At 34.4% G+C, this 14,358-nt stretch overlaps 2 protein-coding genes across 5 annotated transcripts; one reads left to right on the forward strand and one right to left on the reverse strand.

The window, feature by feature from the left end:
* Positions 1-106: 106 nt before the first annotated feature.
* On the reverse strand, positions 107-3,155 carry Nup50 (nuclear pore complex protein Nup50). Of its 3 annotated transcripts, XM_018445617.1 has the most exons (6): positions 3,043-3,155; positions 2,799-2,945; positions 2,321-2,493; positions 1,290-2,239; positions 1,063-1,215; positions 107-910 (listed from the first exon to the last, which is right to left on the reverse strand). In XM_018445617.1, the coding sequence occupies exons 3-6, from the start codon at positions 2,474-2,476 to the stop codon at positions 604-606; spliced, it is 1,566 nt and encodes a 521-aa protein (XP_018301119.1). In that variant the 5' UTR covers positions 2,477-2,493; positions 2,799-2,945; positions 3,043-3,155; the 3' UTR covers positions 107-603. The 3 variants fall into 3 exon arrangements, with proteins under 3 accessions (XP_018301119.1, XP_018301118.1, XP_018301120.1); XM_018445616.1 differs by lacking the exon at positions 2,799-2,945; XM_018445618.1 differs by lacking the exon at positions 3,043-3,155 and having other exon boundaries at positions 2,919-2,942.
* A 3,646-nt stretch (positions 3,156-6,801) lies between these two features.
* Positions 6,802-9,549, forward strand: LOC108721280 (RNA-binding protein squid). 2 transcript variants are annotated; one of them, XM_018445757.1, is made up of 3 exons: positions 6,802-7,441; positions 7,623-8,070; positions 8,261-9,199. In XM_018445757.1, exons 1-3 carry the CDS (start codon positions 7,055-7,057, stop codon positions 8,293-8,295), a joined length of 870 nt encoding a protein of 289 aa, XP_018301259.1. In that variant the 5' UTR covers positions 6,802-7,054; the 3' UTR covers positions 8,296-9,199. The 2 variants fall into 2 exon arrangements, with proteins under 2 accessions (XP_018301259.1, XP_018301258.1); XM_018445756.1 differs by having other exon boundaries at positions 6,803-7,441; positions 7,623-9,549.
* The last annotated feature ends 4,809 nt before the right edge of the window (positions 9,550-14,358 follow it).

The raw sequence follows: 14,358 nt of genomic DNA on the forward strand, positions 1-14,358 counted from the left end.
TATCTGTAAATAACAATTGGAAAAGTCATTAATCTTTAAAAAAAAGTTTTTCTTCGTTTATTCATCATAACATAAGAATAGAAGATAATTTATTGCATAATGATGATCAAATGTAATTTTAGAGCAAATTTCTTATTGGTGATAAATTTTTAATAACGGCTCAAGAGTGAGATTACATTTGCGTTTTTTGCCACACGACAAATTTTTCAATCCTGCTGATTGGCTATATAGGATAAAGAAATCCGAGAATCTCTCTGCTTTGCAGCTTTGTCGTACGCCAAAAACGGATAAATGAAATCACTATATTGGCTTATTTTGGGCTAATTTTTTAATTGATCATCCATTACATACCTCGAGAATGAAACATCTTGTATTCTTACATCATACATATTTCTCATGATCATGTTAAGTTCCTAGGCAATCGCAAAATTTAGATTTTATGGAATGATGACAATAAAGTTTAATACAAAATCATTACGTTGATTAATAATAAACAAATATTTCATGGATTAGCGTTTGCTTCATTCTTCAAGCTCGAAATAACATCAAAGAAAAACGTCTTTGAAACGTGTTTGAATACATAAATCAAGTTTCGTGTAATTTCTACTTTTTATGCTTATTTAATGCTTCCAGTAATTCATCCGCATTTTCGCTAGTTTTCACTCTTAACAGCACTGAGACTGGTGGCGGTGAAGAATCTGGCATCGGTAGGCAGACCAACATTATTGTGTTCTGGTTCATGCGCTTTGTGGGAATGCTTTGAGTCAATAGAGTATTGAGTAACAAATTACCCAAAGCAGTATTGGCTCGTACTATCAATTGCGTCTTTCCGTTCGGTGTTGGTTTCAGATATAACATCCCAATGCCTCTGTCAGTATAAATGTTATCTTTCTTTATGAAGACTTTACACCTATAAAAAAATGTATTTGATATTAAGAGATAATTTATATATTAAGAGAATTTTTTACTCTATAATATAAAGATAAACTCTTTAAAAAGTTTTGTGTAGTTCTTATTTTGATATTTGTATAGTTAGTTAAGAAATTACAATGTACAACTTACCTTTGTTCATAAGTAGCACCTTCTTCAGTTACTAGTTTGAATTCTTGTTTCGGCGGTTCTTCATCTTCTTCATCTTTATTTTCATTGTCTGTTTTGTCTTCGGTTTTCTCTTGTGATTTTACTGCTTGAGGAGCAAATGAAAATGGCTTTGCACTGTAAATTATAAAAATGTGTTTTTGTATTTTGTTCAATATAAGATATAGTAAATAAGTTAATGAACAAATTACCTTCCAAAAGTAAATCCAGCAGACACATTACTGGTAGAACTATGTCCAAAACTAAAAGTGGGAAAGGTAGGAGCCACAGACTTTGCGTTGGAGTTTGTCTCCACCTCTTCTTTATTTCCACTATCTGAAACGGTAGATTTGTTTAAGAAGGGACTACTTTCCACACTTGTATTGCCAAATACACTTTTACTAGCAACGTTCGACTCTGTGCTTCCAAAAATAGATTTACTCTTTTCAGGGGTTACATCCGTACTACCAAACACAGATTTAGGATTTTCTGTTTTCTGTTCCATATTACTAAATACAGATTTAGTATTTGTGGTGATGTTGGAAAATATCGACTTCTCAGGTTTTAATTCTGTTCCCGTAGTTAAAGTGGACTTTGCATTCGCGTTTGAATTCCCAAACGGTAACTTTTCTGATTTTTTTTCTGAACTTGTCTCTTGTTTATCGTTCTTTGCAATCTGCGTTATATGCTCTGAAGTATGCGAGGTTTGTGTCTTGGTACTTTCTTCTTTTGATGTAATTTCTTTCAAATATCTCTCATAATCCTTAAATATAGGTGTTAATATACAAAACGGATTTGCATCTACGTGGCTCTTTATCCATGTAGCGACGCTTTCATTTAATCCTTTTAATTTTGCGTAATAATCCGACGAGTGACTCTTTGTCTTTTCAGTTCCTTGCTCAATTGAATTTTTTTTGCTTGTACTTGTACTTGATGATGTTTGTAATTTGGCAACATCCTCTCTTTTATCTACATCAATTTCGGGAATCTTAGAAGCACCATTGCTTGCAGTCTGCTTGTTACTTGTATTTACAGTCGTTGTTGATGTAGTAGAAGTAGTACTAGAAGTAGTGCTTGTATTAGCTAGAAAACCAAACGGAGATAAACTTGGATTAGTTTTGAAACCTGTAAACGATCCAAATGCACTTTTCGTAGGAATCCCCTGAAACAATTAACACGAAACAGTGACAAGTGATAAGAAACAGTAAGTTGAGGTCAAAAACTAACCAGGACATATACTTACGTCCTTCGATGGCAAACGACGCCTTGCTGTTTTTATAACCCTCTTCTCAAGTATATCATTTGAAGCCAGCGCAAACATTCCTGCATCCTCTGGTTCATTCTCCTCATTCCAGTTGTCGTGATTCAATTCAGTTGTTGCAGCTCGCTTACCTGACATTTCCGCTATCTAATGTACTTCATACATAAATAAAGAAGAAATCATATTAGTAACAATAGAATAAATATATTACTCTAAATATAAACGTTTAATATATTTGAAAATTAAATTTTGTGCAACCAAAATGCTACAACCAATGTAGCTATCAGAAACAAGAAAAAGCTAAAATTTTCACTGCATTGGATATTGAATATTGGAATTTAAAGTGATAAATTCATTTACAGACAGAAAAGGACTTCCTTTTCATAATTACGTGGTAAACTGTAATACATGAATTTTTATTTCCCGCGAAATATAAAATAAGATAAAAAATTGGAAATACATGGAGTTCATTTATGTGATACGAAACGATTCAGTCGATATCATATTGCCAAATCAGGTTATGTTTCAAGCGCTATCGTCCCGGTGAATTTCTCGTGCATGAATCGTAAGTTGAAATTACTCCTATAGATGCTCTGGAGTGAACGTTCTATTTTGACAGATTGAAGGAAACGCAAAAATATATAAAGAGTTACTGTACAATCTTGCGGTGACGAACAATGGATATCGATTTTTATTACACTCACCTGAAATCGAAGAAATTGCGTTTGCCGCGGCGATTTCGACATCGACGTCTCGTCTGCGAAAATAAAGAGAGCTAAAAGACAGCCAAACTCAAGAGCCTCAAGAGACAGTTGGTTTGTAGTTATACTCAAGCAGCGTTTTCACTGCCATTTTTTGTCCAGCAGAACGGTTCAAGGCTACATTCCAAATTGTCCATTCCGAAGGAAGGGAGCGGTGCACTTGCACACAGTTTTCTATTGCAATTCGTATGTGCTACCACCGACGAGATACTATTAAAGACCGTCAACCCTGGGCAAATTTTCGGCGGTATAAAAAGGGCCCCAAGGACCCGGAGGTAATCGAAGAACGCTGACATTATCGACAATTGATATAAATTTGCTATTATTAACATAAATATTTGACTAATACATTATTAAATTCATGATATTTTATTACATAAACGCTCTATAAATAAATATGCATATTTGTAAAGCTATAATATCCTATATATTGCCGAAAAATTACAATTTTTTTCTCTGCAGTTATTATCTCTGTTGATAATCGAACTTTGACGATAACATTGAAATCACAATTTTAAAGAAAAATCAAGTGTTATTGAGTTTTAAATGCACGTACACCGATAAACACGTCTACTAAACTAATAAATCATAAAATTAGTAAAATATTATCAGTTTTTTTTACTCTTAATCACTTCAATATTAACAAGGACGCGAACTCCCATAAGGATGTCGGTCTTTAATAATATCTCGTCGGTGGTACTACATAATATTTTAATATTTATTTAAAAATGTTTGGATGACTCACAAATGTTTTTAATATGGTACTTCATAACTCTTCATACGAAATACCAACGATTCCATGTATAAACTTTGTTGAATTTAGATCCAGTTAATTATTTCGGCCAAGTACATGGTCCAAAAAAGAATGATTAATTGTAATTAATAGAATGACTCACAAACCTTTTTATTTGCACTTCAAAACTCTTCATATAAAATACAAACGATTTAAAATAATAATTGTTACAATCGGAGATTTTGTTCGGTCACGTACATGTGAATAAGATGGTACAATTCTTTCTATCTCTGTCAGTTCTGCTGGCTTCATGAAAACCCGGCATATACTATAGTGCGCAGTCCATATAATTATAGGTCCATGATGATAGCCTTAATTGAAATCTGTATTCCATTGGCTGAATTTTAGGATTTTAGGATTAAGATTGAAGCATAATGCGTCGTCTACAATACACGGAGTAAGAAGTACGAGTAAGAAATTGACCAATCACAGTCAATTGTTCTTCTCACATTGGACTGTGATTGGTCAATTTCTTATTCTTACTTCTCACTCCGTGTATTGTAGACGACGCATAATGGCCCGTCTACAATACATGTAGTAAGCTTGGTTTAAGAAGTGAGAGTAAGAAATTGACCAATCACAGTCGATTATTCTTCTCATATTCGACTATGATTGGTCAATTTCTTACTCTTACTTTTTATACCAAGCTTATTATGTATATTGTAAACGGGCTATAATGCGGGGTCTACAATAGAAGTCGTAGCAGTCGTAGGGTTTTAAGTCGTAGAAAATTGACCAATTACAGTCGAATATGAGAAGAATAATCAACTATGATTGATCAATTTTTTACGACTTAAGACCCTACGACCGTTACGATTTCTATTGTAGACCCAGCATAAACCAGACAATATTTATGCTTGCGACTAATGTAGAATAGACTTAATTCTCGTATCACACTAATGATTGGAGATTGCGTTTGCGATTGGATTTGCGTCTCTTGACCAATCAGAAAGAAGCTGTTGGTCGCATTTCAAAGTAAACGTTTGAAATGTGTTTGAAACACAGTGTTTGAAACCTATTGTAGATCCGGACTAATGGTTCCTGCACACTGGACGCGGAAATGCTTATCGCGTGGCAAAATATGACGCGGTAGTCAATAAGCTTACAGCTCCTAACATGTTCGATGACTACGTTTACATCGTGCATTTAGGCCGCGATCTATACAATAGATGTCCTTATGTAGGTTAAACAAAGACATCTATCGTATAGGTCGCGGACTAAGCGCACGGTGTAAACGTAGCCATTGGTTACCGCGTCACATTTTGCCGCGCGGTAAGCATTTCCGCTTCCAGTGTGCAGGAGCCATAAGCTTTTCCGCGTCCAGTGTGCAGGAGCCATAATGTAAAACCAGCTTTATTCATCGTAGACCTGTTCTTTTTGGTTGAACTTTTGTACTAGTTCACCTTTCTTCTTCTTCTTTCTTCGTGAAAAAAAAGGAAGAAAGATAAACTGGTGCAAAGTTCAGCTAAAAAGAATAAACCTCATACGAGGGTTTTTAGACTTGGAAGAGAATACTGGGGGTCGATTATGTATCTCGAAATGAGGTGAAAATTACAAAAGTGAGCAAATTGACTAAAATATTCATAATTTAATTGGTCAATAACTAGTGAATTTGCTAACTTTTGGAATTTTCACCTCATTTCAAGATACGCAATCGACTCCCTGGATTTTAAAAACTATAATTTCTTCGCTTTTGGCCTGGAATCGCCGTTATTTCGTTGGCAAGCGACATTAAATCAGAAGAAAAAGAAGATTAATTATATTAGTTGAGCATATACGTTACATGTGGTAAAAATAAATAGTGTTTGAATATAAATAATTCCATATTATAGCAAGTTCTAATATTTTTAAATATATTTAAGAAAATAAAATTTCATTCTTTTATTTGTCCATGTGTCTTGCTGTGCGCAAAGCTATTTAATTACAATAATAATTAAAATGTAAGAATTAGAAAATATGATTTTGAACGTTGTATTGGAGATACACGTGTAATTAATTAATAACATCCGAGTTTTGCGCATTATTCATTTTCAGTGTGCAGTGTGACACGATACAGATGACTGAATTTATATTTGCGATTTGCAAGCAGCCGCCTTGTTGTTCGTTAAATATTAAAGAAAGATATATACTGCTTTCCATTTGATGACACAAATCGACACAAGTGTCGTTCTATTCTTCTTGACATTCAGAGAGTGACAAAGATAGAACGACACTTGTGTCGACTGTGGGTACGGTCAACGCGATGCTGCAAACGCTTTGAAGCGCTTTTTAATTGATCAGTTTGTAAAATTCTTTCTTCTAATTGATCCATCAAACGCTTCAAAGCATTTGTAGCGAGACTTTGACTACAGTGTGACCTAAAAGAGACTTTGACCTGTGTCTCCTAAAAAGAAAGCAGCCAAAATGATACATAATAGGTCTGTTCGCGTTGCTTGCACTTTTGGCACTCGGCATCTTCGCTTTCTCTCTTTTCAAGGCCAAATATATATCTATCTCATTTTAAGTGTAAAAATATTTGGGGATTTCATGCAACGCGAACAGACCTCATGCATATCGTGCGTGAAACGGAACGCATCCTAAATATTCTCAAATATATCGATTCGATTTATTTTTCAGGTTGGCAACGTTGGCGCAAAACGCAACGCGATCAAGACGACGCGATGCGGCGAAAATCGGGCGAATAGTGCCGAAATTGAAGGGTGATCGAAACGACAAAGAACTCGAGATGAACTTCCGGCGTTCTTGTCATGGTTAGTGTTGAAAACTGCCGCCAGTTGTCGCTGATTATCGCTGTCGGTGTCGCGCGTCAATTGGTTGACGGCTGTAACAATGGCGGAGACGACGAATCAGAGAGCTCGACTCGTCGCGGCGCGGAACCGCTGCGGCGTGACGCGGAAGTTGTCTTCCTTTCCTTTCCTTTCCTTTCTCGTAGGCTAAGCCGGCAGCACACCGGTCATTATTTAAGCCACTATCCAAGTACAAGTTACGGATCCGTGCCACGCGTGTAGAATATCTATCTGCAGATCGTGCTCCGATTTCGGTTCGTAAACCGGGAGACGACGCACCCTAACGTAGTTGGCAGTCGGTACCGAGGTCTAGGACACGGGCTCGCTTTGTCTATCTTGCACGGAGACGTGTTCGAGGAACGCTTGAGAAATCACGATGGCGGCAGCGGTAGATTTCCAGAATCAGCCACAGACGGACGGTATGCAGGATCAATCAGGGAACCAACACCCGAACGAATCTCATCAGAATCAGGAGCACAGTCAGCAACAGCACTCCTCGTCACAAGCTTCGCAGCAACAGGCAACCGCCGGTATCCCTGGCAAGGACGATGAGCGGAAGCTCTTTATTGGCGGCTTGTCTCGAAATACAACTGATAAAGAGCTGCGAGATCATTTTGGCAAATTCGGCGAGATCGAGAGCATCTCGGTGAAGGTCGATCCTCATACCGGCATTTCACGTGGTTTTGCATTCATGGTGTTCACCAATCCAAAGACCATCGATAAGCTTCTTGCATCAGGCGAGCACTACATCAATAAGCGCAAGGTAACTGGAGTAATACTACCAGGCAAGATTTACTTTGCTAATTTCAAATTTAATATTGATTGTTATATGCTGCATTTTTATAAACTTTTGTAACCCAGCGAGAGATATAGATGATACTTTCACCATCTCGTGTCTTTTTCATTGTACCTGTATACTAACAGCATATTTTTTTCATATATAGGTTGATCCGAAACGTGTTAGTAAAAAACCTCAACATGGTAAAATCTTTGTGGGTGGTCTTACTCCCGAGATTTCTGACGACGACATTAAGAACTACTTCAGCCAATATGGTACCATTGTTGAACTTCAGGCGCCTTTCGACAAAGTTAAAAATCAACGTAAAGGCTTTTGCTTTATCACGTTTGATTCGAAAGAAGTTGTGTACAAGTTGTTGAAGACACCTAAGCAAACAATTAATGGTAAGGAGGTAGACGTAAAGAAAGTCAAGGTCAATCCGGACCCAAGAAATCAGGGCTTCTGGGCGCCTGGCTACGGATATGGATATGGCGGCGGTTATGGCTACATCCCCGAATACAACGGTTATCATAACTACGATGACGTGTACGCGAACTACGATTACGCTGGTTACGATGGCTACGACAATATGGGATATGGTCCCAAACCGCGAGGTAACGGTCCGGGACCGCGTCAATTTCAGAGACATCAACCTTATTGAGAGAGAGTGTGAGAGAGAGAGAGAAAGAGAGAATGTGTGTATGTATGAGAGAGAGAGAGAGAAAGAAAAATACATAACCGAGAGATGTATATCTCTTGGTTATTAAAACATTTGATGATTACGAGTAGAACCTTTTATTATAGGTGGGACAATATTTCGTCTACCAAACCGAGACTGAATCCGGGATTTCGAGGGGGGAAAAAAATTTAAAAAAGAAGGAAAACAAGAAAAAAATCCAAAAAATTAGAAAAGCTTAACGAGTTAACTCATTGAGCAAAGAAAAAAAACCTCGGATCCCCGAATTTAGTACGTTATGAAGGAAGCTTGCGCAAGTAATGGTATAACAACGGATATTAACAACAAGAATAACAATATTAATATCTTCGTTTAACAAACGTTGATCAAAAAGTCAATCTTTCTCCAAAACCAGTGCTTCATAATTGAGAATCGAAACGACCGACCGCACATTATATTTTTCTCTCCATAGTGTCTCCACAATTTTAAATACTGATTAACTTAATTGGCAATGAATTGAACGAACTTGCTGAGCAAGGTTCCTAAAATCAGATCAGATCAAGAAAACGAGTACGCTCGTTAAAGAGTTCAATGACCCCATTTTTTTACTACTCTGTACATTGAAGATTGTGAAGTAATTGCATATAAATGCGATGTAATTGTAACAGATATGTTGCCTCTTTATACTATGTTATACTTTTTGCACTAAAAGTGAAAAAAGTATACAATGAGTATATTCCATTTGGCGTTCACAACCATAGACATAGTTTATTTGGAAATGATGTTCGCGAGTATCGTGTCATTCTTGTTTAATATTAGAATAAACAAGGACGAAATGATGCTTGCGAGCATTGCAAACGCCAAATGGAATGTGCCCAATGTATGTGCATGATGTATATGAATATGAAAGAGAAGAAAGAGAATGAGTGAGTTCTCTCTCGAGAGGTCAGAAAGGACAAACCTTTAGATAGGTAGATATTGATAAGATATCCATTAATTACCGTGTCCAAAATCGTGCTTTTTATCGTCTCGATGATTTTTTTTATCGCGCAAAGGATGCTTTATGATATACAGTATCAGAAACATAAAATAGCATGAAACATTTTTTCTTGCGTAAAACTTTAGTAGCAATTACAATACTTTAACTCCACTCGATGAACTTGTCTCTCTTTGTACGAGCAACGTTTGTATAAAAATGGTTTAACAGAAATGTGTGAAGGTCTGTGGTAGAAGTCTGTAGTTCCCAATCACGTGAAAGGGGCATACACGAATGAACGAATTTGCTTTATCAACGGTGTCAGAGTCAAACATTTATTCAGCACAGTGAATATCAATTAATATGATGCGATTGTATATTAAAAAGGCGAGAAAAGTTTTGTCGCAAGTATTGAAATATGATTTGATCTAGGATCACCTATTTGTCTTGTATTCCTAATTTGCTATTAACATATCCATTACATTGGGTTATCCAGAAAGTTTATGTCATATCTTCAAAAGTATTCGCTAGAAGATCCAACAAGTTTTGAACAAATAAAATTTTCACGTTTTTTTTAGATACAGAAATAAAAGTAATATAACTGAATAAAAATATATCTACGCGTAAAAATGTCAATATAAATGTGTAAACATATGTTTGCGATTTTTTGGAAAATCGGCACAAACTTTTCGGAAAATCCAATACTTTTTAGTATCCTACTTTAACAATTTATCATTTATATATTAAAATTGAGTTTCATTATACAAATACTTTTTTGTAGCTTGCAGTTGTATCTCAAACTAGGTTTATAATTTAATGTGTGTATTAATTCAACTTGTTAGACACAATCTTAATTTTTGCAATCGTCGTCTAATTATACAGTCAAAAAAGATTTAATCCGCGAAAGAAAATAAAGGCTGATCCGAGTTTAACGCGGTTATCTCGCGGCCGAATCTCGGCAAATTCGTATTGTATTATACCACCGATTCGAGTTGTAAAGCTAACATTCTTATAATCGTACAATAATATGTATATAACTTTAACCTTGAAAATATGTATTGAGTATTATGATCAGTACCATTTGAATTCATTAATTTCCGACGAAGGGTAACAATATATCAGCAAGGTCTACAATAGAAGTCGTAACGGTCGTAGAGTCTTAAATCGTAGAAAATCAACCAGTCACAGTTGAATATGAGAAGAATACTTTACTATGATTGGTCAATTTTCTACGACTTAGACCCAGTTTCACAATTCACGATTAACTCTTAACCGAGGTTCTCTTTTCAATTCTAGAATTGAAAATAGATGAAGAATAAGTTAAACTTTTGTTAAAAGTTAAATATGAATTGTGGAACTGGGCCTTATAAGACTCTACACTGAGAAAAAGATGCCTATAAAAATATATTTTTGTGAGAAATATATTTATTTCACTGAAATAGATATTTATTTAAATAGATATTTATTTCATTGAAATAAATATTTATTTAAATACAGACGAAATAATATTTTATTCCTAGCAAATAAGCCATTAATTTTATTTTTTTGCAATTAATGAGATATTTTCGTAGGAATGAAATATATTTCACACAAATAAGATATATTCCACAGAAATGTATATTTCATCGTATATTATATCGTCATCACAATTTCGTAAGTAACATTTGCTTCGCGATACTTCGACATTTTTCTCTCAGTTTACGACCGCTACGACTTCTATTGTAGAACCCGCATAATAAGCCTTGTACAATAAGCCATTAGTTATAAATCAGAAGTCAGAAACTAAAAATTGACGACTGATTGATCATTTTTTCAAGCTTTTCACTTCTGATTTATGACTAATGGCTTATTGTGGAAGGCCCAAGAATATGATGTTAGAAGCAATTTTTGTCGTTCTCGTAAGAACGACAGAAAATTTTACAAAGCTGATTCATCGTTGTGCATTAAATATCATTGAACGTCAATCAGTGTTTACAAAACATTGCGTTCTAATAAATCATAAAATTAACATCGCGAGCTGAGTTCACATTTTGACAATCACGCACGAATTGCCTAATGGTATGTTATTGTCGATATGTATTTTTTTTATTTTCAAAGGACATTCTATTGAAATCTTTTTGCTAGAATAACATGTAACATTAATTTATCCGCCCGTAATCGCTCGGATTAGCCTATTTTTTCTGCCATGAATTTGTAATTCAAGATTCTGCTTAGGAATTTAGTTGATTTCTAATCTGGCTCCTTTTGAGAGGCAAAGAAAGAGATCTAACTTAGAGGATGAAAAGATGGATTGTCCATGCGAGCGATAATTATGGAAAGTGCGTCTTTTGAGATTGGATAAAGTGACAATTACATTTATAATATACTCACAAGTCATAATGATTGCAAAAAAGATATCGTACATCATTTGAAATAAATCATCAATTTTTGAGCGCGTTTAATGCGCTTTTTTCAAGCTTTGCGATTAAAATCGCAAATTGTCTAAAGTATTTGGTCTCTTTTTCCACCACGTTCGCGTTCCCTTCACAATCACAAGCTCTCGCTTTATTGAGAAGGAAAAAAAAAAGAGTGGTTGTTATTCAAGGACCAAGGCCTTAGATCAAAATCTATTTCTTTTTTTCTTGTGCTTAACTCATAATTAGTATCTAATGTTGATACATAACATATAATGTAATCTATCCTTATAAGATTAGTAATCTAATAATAACTTATAGTTACTATCGAGATTGGAAAAAAATTGTGTACATATCGTATGTATGCGTGCATGCGTGTATGCATGGCATGCGTGCATGCATGCCCACACATGTGTATATGTATGTGTGTTTACAATAGATACACGTCAAGGTGCGGAAACATTTAGACAAAAAAATTTTTAAAAAATTATATAATTAAAATATGAACGTCCTGGGTATACACGTGAAGTTCGCGCGAGCGATGAATCCAACTGATACTTCCTGCTGTTGACGAAATAGCACATCTAGTAGTAACGAGGAAAACAGAGAATCTTGCGGTATAATCATAGTTTACACAATATTTAGCGCAGCATCGTGTCATACTATCGATATCCTATAAATGTATCATAAAATGTATATCACCATAGCTGATTGTGTCCGGCAGTCTGTCTTTAATAACGTAAGATGGATAAAACCTATCTTGAAACAAAGTTCTATTATTTGCGTGTTGTCTGTGTACGGTCTGCGTTTTGATCTGTATGAACAAAAAAAAAAAGAAAATAGGATAGGAAATAGACGTATATGAAGATAATCACCGCTAGAGATTGATAATGAGCTCATAGTGTGACAAAGGCTTCCCTAAGTTATCTAGGTAATCTCAGGAGCTTTGTTCTTGAAAAGAAACGTATACGAAAAACTAGTATACGTGCATGCATGTTATAAAACATAAACAAAAAAAAATTTTTTAAATTGTACAATTGAAATGTGAACGTTCTGGGTATAACAATGTGAAGTTCGCGCAATCCATGAATCCAACCGAAAAACTTCCTGTTGTCGACAAAATAGCACGTCTACTTATAACGAGGAAAACTGAGAATGTAACGTAGTTATATGTTTCTTTTCAAAAATAGGGATCCAGAATGTTTAAGGCGTGAAACGAACAGGGATGACAAACACGAATTTAACGTTTCTTTCACATTTCTATCGAGCAGCAATTCCTGTTCGCTGTATAAAGACTGCTCTTCATATCGCGAAAAGACTGTTAACACAAGTGATGATACAGGCACTAGAAAATCTTGACAATTAATAGAACTTGCGGTTTCGACCACGAAATTGAAAGAATTAATTGATTAACATAATTGTAAAGAATGTAGATAAGACAATAGGACTACATTTACAATGAGATTTAGATACATCGAAATTATATTGTAACAAGGCTGAAGAAGCTACATTCAGAAAAAAAAGAAAAAGGTTTTTTCTCAGACGTCGCAAAGGCATCAACGGTTTGGCTTAACTCTCCATTGAGTTAAAGTTTAACGCGAGTGGACGCGTCCACTTGAGAAGATCTCCAAGCCAAGCTAACTAATGTCTTTGAAATTAAATCTGTATACTGTGTATACCATATTTGCTGCGTGCGAAAATATATATTGAAAACAGACGAGGGGTAGAATAGAAAGAGAGAGAAAGAGAGAGAGAGAGAGAGAGAAAGAGAGAAAGAGAAAAATTAAAGGGAAACGATACAGATATTTTGTTACTATTAATTACTATTCGCCTGTTTCACCCATGACACAGTGTATATTTTAATTATAGCAAAAAAAAAATAAAAATGCCCATTATTTCAATTGTTCCTTGTGGCATTTATAATATACAATATATACATATATAACGCAAAAAGTTTATTTGTTCTCTGTTAATAACTGTTCGTTCTTTATAAATTCGTGTTTCAAGCTTATTTCTTTTTAAAAAAATTGAGAATTTTGAAGACTTCTCTCATCTTTAGTTTTATATATAAAATGTGTATATATATATGAATATTTAGATATATATATATTATATTATATTATAATTTATAATATATTTAATATTATATGCATATATATATATAAATGAAAGTATTAAATATCTAATCTTAATTCAGTTATACATATATATCTTCTTTTTTACATATTCAATTTTAATCTTGGTTCAACTAAGTTTTTATCTTTTTATAGTTCTGGTTCCAAACTTTTTAGAAATCTGATTCCACCGACATAAGATTACTTAATCTTGGTGAAACTAGGCTTTAAAAAGACTTGGAACCAAAATTATAAAAACTTAATTAACACAAGAACTTTAATCTGTGTTCAATTTACTTTTTATCTTTTTTCAATTCTAAGAATTAGAGAGTAAATTAAAGAATAAAGGAGTAAATTGAACAAAGATTCTAAGAATTAAAAAAGATAAAGAGTAAATTAAATCGAGATTAAAGTTAATCCACATTGGTAGAAATTAGTCATATTTAATTTTAATTTTCTATTTTATATGTTGAATTTAATTAACAATCTTCAATCATATATATACAAGGTGTTTCACAACTACCGCATTTCTTAAGAACGTATTGAGGTAATTTTGAGACAAAAATCCTAATAAAAAAATGTCGAGGCTATTATTATAGCCTATTATTATAGCCTCGACATTTTCGTATTAGGATTTTTGTCTCAAAATTATCTCAAGAATGTCCTTAAGAGGAAATGCGGTAGTTGTGAGATACCCTGTATATACAGAGTGTATCTGAAATAACATACACTAATCATACAGT

This window comes from Mycetomoellerius zeteki, unplaced genomic scaffold (genome assembly GCF_001594055.1).
Source record: "Mycetomoellerius zeteki isolate Tzet28-1 unplaced genomic scaffold, Tzet1.0 scaffold164, whole genome shotgun sequence".
NCBI lineage: Eukaryota > Metazoa > Arthropoda > Insecta > Hymenoptera > Formicidae > Mycetomoellerius > Mycetomoellerius zeteki.

Bases quoted from the DNA above. Each gene is read 5' to 3' on its own strand.
- LOC108721280 (XM_018445756.1), top strand. From the start codon at position 7,055: ATGGCGGCAGCGGTAGATTTCCAGAATCAGCCACAGACGGACGGTATG. The intron at 7,442-7,622 runs GTAACTGGAGTA...TTTCATATATAG, and splicing joins ACTACATCAATAAGCGCAAG to GTTGATCCGAAACGTGTTAG.
- Nup50 (XM_018445616.1), bottom strand. From the start codon at position 2,476: ATGTCAGGTAAGCGAGCTGCAACAACTGAATTGAATCACGACAACTGG. The intron at 2,240-2,320 runs GTAAGTATATGT...TAATTGTTTCAG, and splicing joins GTCGTTTGCCATCGAAGGAC to GGGATTCCTACGAAAAGTGC. The intron at 911-1,062 runs GTAAGTTGTACA...ATTTTTTTATAG, and splicing joins GGTGCTACTTATGAACAAAG to GTGTAAAGTCTTCATAAAGA.